At 43.6% G+C, this 6,000-nt stretch overlaps 1 protein-coding gene across 1 annotated transcript in view; it reads left to right on the top strand.

Annotated features, from left to right (window-relative positions):
• The first annotated feature begins 3,740 nt into the window (after nucleotides 1-3,740).
• ATP1A3 (ATPase Na+/K+ transporting subunit alpha 3) overlaps nucleotides 3,741-6,000 on the top strand; it is a 49,615-nt gene continuing 47,355 nt past the window's right edge. Inside the window, exon 1 of the mRNA XM_075840287.1 lies at nucleotides 3,741-3,982. Coding sequence (XP_075696402.1) covers nucleotides 3,977-3,982 — 6 coding nt within the window. The 5' untranslated portion in view covers nucleotides 3,741-3,976. The remainder of the gene's footprint in view (nucleotides 3,983-6,000) is intronic.

Here is a 6,000-nt window from a genome sequence, read left to right as displayed (position 1 = left end):
CACATCTAGTATGACTGTACATTTGTATACACTGAGTATCACACCTGCACACATCTAGTATGGCTGTACATCTGTATACACTGAGTATCACACCTGCACACATCTAGTATGGCTGTACATCTGTATACACCTAGTATCACACCTGCACACATCTAGTATGACTGTACATCTGTATACACCTAGTATCACACCAGCACACATCTAGTATGGCTGTACATCTGTATACACCTAGTATCACACCTGCACACATCTAGTATGGCTGTACATCTGTATACACCCAGTATCACACCAGCACACATATAGTATGGCTGTACATCTGTATACACCTAGTATCACACCAGCACACATATAGTATGGCTGCACATTTGTATACACCTAGTATCACACCTGCACACATCTAGTATGGCTGTACATCTGTATACACCTAGTATCACACGTGCACACATCTAGTATGACTGTACATCTGTATACACCTAGTATCACACGTGCACACATCTAGTATGGCTGTACATCTGTATACACCTAGTATCACACGTGCACACATCTAGTATGACTGTACATCTGTATACACCTAGTATCACACGTGCACACATCTAGTATGACTGTACATTTGTATACACCTAGTATCACACCAGCACACATATAGTATGGCTGCACATTTGTATACACCTAGTATCACACCTGCACACATCTAGTATGACTGTACATTTGTATACACTGAGTATCACACCTGCACACATCTAGTATGGCTGTACATCTGTATACACCTAGTATCACACCAGCACACATCTAGTATGGCTGTACATCTGTATACACCTAGTATCACACCTGCACACATCTAGTATGGCTGTACATCTGTATACACCTAGTATCACACGTGCACACATCTACTATGGCTGTACATCTGTATACACCCAGTATCACACCAGCACACATATAGTATGGCTGTACATCTGTATACACCTAGTATCACACCTGCACACATCTAGTATGGCTGTACATCTGTATACACCTAGTATCACACGTGCACACATCCAGTATGACTATACACATCTGTATACACCTAGTATCACACCTGCACACATCTAGTATGGCTGTACATCTGTATACACCTAGTATCACACCAGCACACATCTAGTATGACTGTACTTCTGTATACACCTAGTATCACACCAGCACACATCTAGTATGGCTGTACATCTGTATACACCTAGTATCACACCTGCACACATCTAGTATGACTGTACATCTGTATACACCTAGTATCACACCAGCACACATCTAGTATGACTGTACTTCTGTATACACCTAGTATCACACCTGCACACATCTAGTATGACTGTACATCTGTATACACTGAGTATCACACCTGCACACATCTAGTATGACTGTACAGCTGTATACTTCTAGTATCACACCTGCACACATCTAGTATGGCTGTACATCTGTATACACCTAGTATCACACCAGCACACATCTAGTATGACTGTACATCTGTATACACCTAGTATCACACCAGCACACATCTAGTATGACTGTACTTCTGTATACACCTAGTATCACACCTGCACACATCTAGTATGACTGTACATCTGTATACACTGAGTATCACACCTGCACACATCTAGTATGGCTGTACATCTGTATACACCTAGTATCACACCTGCACACATCTAGTATGACTGTACATCTGTATACACCTAGTATCACACCAGCACACATCTAGTATGGCTGTACATCTGTATACACCTAGTATCACACCTGCACACATCTAGTATGGCTGTACATCTGTATACACCCAGTATCACACCAGCACACATATAGTATGGCTGCACATTTGTATACACCTAGTATCACACCTGCACACATCTAGTATGACTGTACATTTGTATACACTGAGTATCACACCTGCACACATCTAGTATGGCTGTACATCTGTATACCCTGAGTATCACACCTGCACACATCTAGTATGGCTGTACATCTGTATACACCTAGTATCACACCTGCACACATCTAGTATGACTGTACATCTGTATACACCTAGTATCACACCAGCACACATCTAGTATGGCTGTACATCTGTATACACCTAGTATCACACCTGCACACATCTAGTATGGCTGTACATCTGTATACACCCAGTATCACACCAGCACACATATAGTATGGCTGCACATTTGTATACACCTAGTATCACACCTGCACACATCTAGTATGGCTGTACATCTGTATACACCTAGTATCACACGTGCACACATCTAGTATGACTGTACATTTGTATACACCTAGTATCACACCTGCACACATCTAGTATGACTGTACATCTGTATACACTGAGTATCACACCTGCACACATCTAGTATGACTGTACAGCTGTATACACCTAGTATTACACGTATACACACCTACTATTATTGCACATCTTGTACAAACCTAGTATCACAAACACACATACACCTACTAATACTGCACATCTGTATACACCTATTCTTACACATGCACAGACCTAGTGCCACACGTGTACATATCTGTTTTTAAAACTCCACACCTAGTATAACATATACATACACCTAATATTTTATTTGTACATATTTTATAGTGTCATACACATGTGCACAACTATTATCTAGTTTCACACAACCAAACACAGAATCATACATATACACACCTAGTGTCACACAACTACATACACAGCATCACACCTAATGTTGCACAACTACATATACAGCATCATACACACCTAGTGTCGCACAACCACACACAGTGTTATAAAGGTACACACCTAGTGTCACACAACCGTACACAGCATCAAAAATGTACACACCTAATGTCACACAACATATACAGCATCATACATGTACACACCGTGTCACACAACCACACACAGCATCACACATGTACACACCTATTATCTAGTGTCACATAACCACAAATATATCATCATACATGAACACACCTAGTATCACAGTACCATACAAAGCATCAAAAATGTACACACCTAAAGTCACACAACCACATATGCAGCATCATACATATACACAACTAGTGTCGAACAACCATACACAAAATCACAGATGTATACACCTAGCATCACACAACCATACACAAAATCACAGATGTACACACCTAGTGTCACACAACCATACACAAAATCACGGATGTACACACCTAGCGTCACACAACCATACACAAAATCACGGATGTACACACCTAGTGTCACACAGCCACATATGCAGCATCATACATATACACAACTAGTGTCACACAACCATACACAAAATCACAGATGTACACACCTAGTGTCACACAAGCACATATGCAGTATCATACATATACATGATGCTGCATATGTGCCGCACAACCACTTATACAGCATCACACCTATTATCTAGTGTCGCACAACCATACACCACATCACACCTGTACACACGTCAGACATTCACACCTGCTGCTCTGCACAATCTCCACACCCCCTCAGCTTCTCACATACATCACTTCTCACCCACACTCATGAGTTCTGGTCCATCTATAGTGCACACCGTCACTCGCTCTCACACTCGCCCGTACACTCTGGTTCACACTTGCACTCACCTTCAAGAATGTAACAGCTGCAATAAAAGGGGAGGGTGCATCAGGGTGACAGGTGGGGAGTGTGCGTTCCGGGCTGTGATTGGCTGAGAGCCTCCTGGTGGTGTGGCCTATATGACTGCAGCATATGAGGGACCAACTGTGTGAGAGGGGGGAGAAGAGAGGGAGCGGGAGGGATGTGAGAGAGAAGCAGCCTCCCTGAGCACAAAGCTGAGTCCGCTTCATCCTCAGCTGCCTCTACCTCTCCTCCTCTGTTCTCTCTCTTCCCCTCTTTCTTTTCTCTCTCTCTCTGTCTCCTTCCCTCCTCTCTGGAGCTCAGGTCTCTGTCCCCCCCTTCCCCTACGGAGGATTCCGGCCACATCTGTTCCCTGCCTGAGATAGAGACATGGGGGTGAGTATAGATCCTGGGGGGGGGGGGGGTCACTCATTTATGTCTGGGCTTAGCCGTTCTTGGGGAATAATCCTCTATTGCATTGTTTTATTGTTCCGCACTGTTCATCAGGAGCTCTTCATAGTCCTGAGAATTGCCAAGGAGTTGCCCATGGTCTTTAACAATGTATCAGGAGCTGTCTGTGGTCCTGAACATGGACCTGGTGCTGTCCATGGTCCTTAGCAGATCACCAGGAGATGTACTTAGACCTGAAAAGTTCCCTTGATCTGTCCATAGTCCTGAATGGATCCTCATAGTCATCCTGGATCTCTTCTAGGTGCTTCCTTCCGTATTTGACTTGTGTCTATCAAGAAATCCCTTTGTATGAACAAGGCATACAATAGATACTGTATCTCTGGGGGTACAGGTGTGTATGTTAGCAAATGATGTCATGTTTGGCAGCTGAAGGGTTAACAACTGTGCACTGGGTTACGGATAATTGTGTGCACAGCGCAATGCGGCGTCTGTACGTCTGTCAACGCTCAAGAGAAGGAGGGAAAAAGGAGAGAAAGAAAAGCCTTGGGAAATTAGATGAGGTCATTTGCCATCGAGAGGAGAAAGATGACGAGGGGGAGAATATGGTGGAGAATGCGGGCAGAGAAGCAAAGTGAGAAAGAGAGGAGGGAAGAGATGAGGCAGGTGGGAGAGTGAGATGGGAAGGCACAATGGTAGTTGATGATAGGAGTGGTTGGTGAATAAGGAGCTTGACAATCACATCTTCTGACTCATGAATTGGGAGGAGAGGGGATTAAATAATTTGCTTTCTGACGGTAAATGGGTTAAAGTTTGGCTGTAATGTAGATTTATTAAGGGTTATTTGGTATGGAAAAGACCCAGATTGACATCCCTTAAAATGGAAGAAGGGCACTTGAAGGTCAGAGGGTGGTATATGGGCTATGAGGACAGATTGTAATCTCTATGACATCATCGCCCCTCATCAGCCCCTCTGTACATCCTATAGGAGCAAGAATTGTATATTTTTTTCAAGGTTATGCAAAGGCCTCATTTACGATCGTAAGATTGTGACCCCCCCCCCCCCCCCCCCATGTCGATGATTGGCCGGGCTTCAGTCATCAGTCAGAAGTTGGTGGTAGTAAATGCCCATTGGGAATACAAATAATGACCTTCGGGATACCAGCGGCCTGCGGTTTACTGCATAGCAACACGCAGGCCACATTGGAGTGAGCTTGATACCAGAATGGCTAAAATCTAAAGGGGCGATTCTGATGGGGGCGCTTGACACATTTAACCCTTCGAAATCTCTGTGGAGAACGACATTGCTTGTTTTTACTTTTTCTATGGAACTTCAATCTGTTCCTCTGCATTGTCATGAACAGTATTAGCATTGTCTTCCTGCTAAGATTGAATATTAGGAAATTTGTGGCTCATGGCTCATTGGTTCCTGATGTCATTGATCAAGGTCATATTCCTACAAGGCTTCACTTCCACATCTCACCCGCTGCCACACACATAGCAGACATGGGCAGATACAAAGGAGATGTAAAAAACAATCGCAACAAATTTAATTATAAATACAAATAGATACAAATACTGCATGTGTGATGGAGAACATGCTGGGGGATCTGGTTTCAGGGTAGAGAAGGTGACCCATCTGTGGCAGTGAGGATGTGGCTGCTTTATGTAAGGCTTCGCCTTGTATTGCGCATGGTCTGACATTCGCACTCATCCCTTCCGAGATACAGAGAATGGGGGCTGGGTGGAGTGACATATGGCATAGATGTGAGTGAGGATAATCCCCCACTAGAAATGAATAGGGGGAGATACAATTCCAGTCTAGCAAGAGATCAAAGAGAGATACTGTAGATCAGACACAGCCTGGATATCCGAGAGTTAGAGGAACATAGGAGATGGGAAATCTGTAGGTCAGATGGACAGCAGTGAGATATAGGGGGTGCATGGTGTGTTACTTATAATGCATACTAAAGTATAATAGAGGAGGTGCATTATATAGTATAACA

Source organism: Rhinoderma darwinii, chromosome 10 (assembly GCF_050947455.1).
Source record: "Rhinoderma darwinii isolate aRhiDar2 chromosome 10, aRhiDar2.hap1, whole genome shotgun sequence".
NCBI classification, from domain to species: domain Eukaryota; kingdom Metazoa; phylum Chordata; class Amphibia; order Anura; family Rhinodermatidae; genus Rhinoderma; species Rhinoderma darwinii.
The sequence above is the reverse complement of the archived record's forward strand: the minus strand, read 5'-3'. Positions and strand labels throughout refer to the sequence as shown.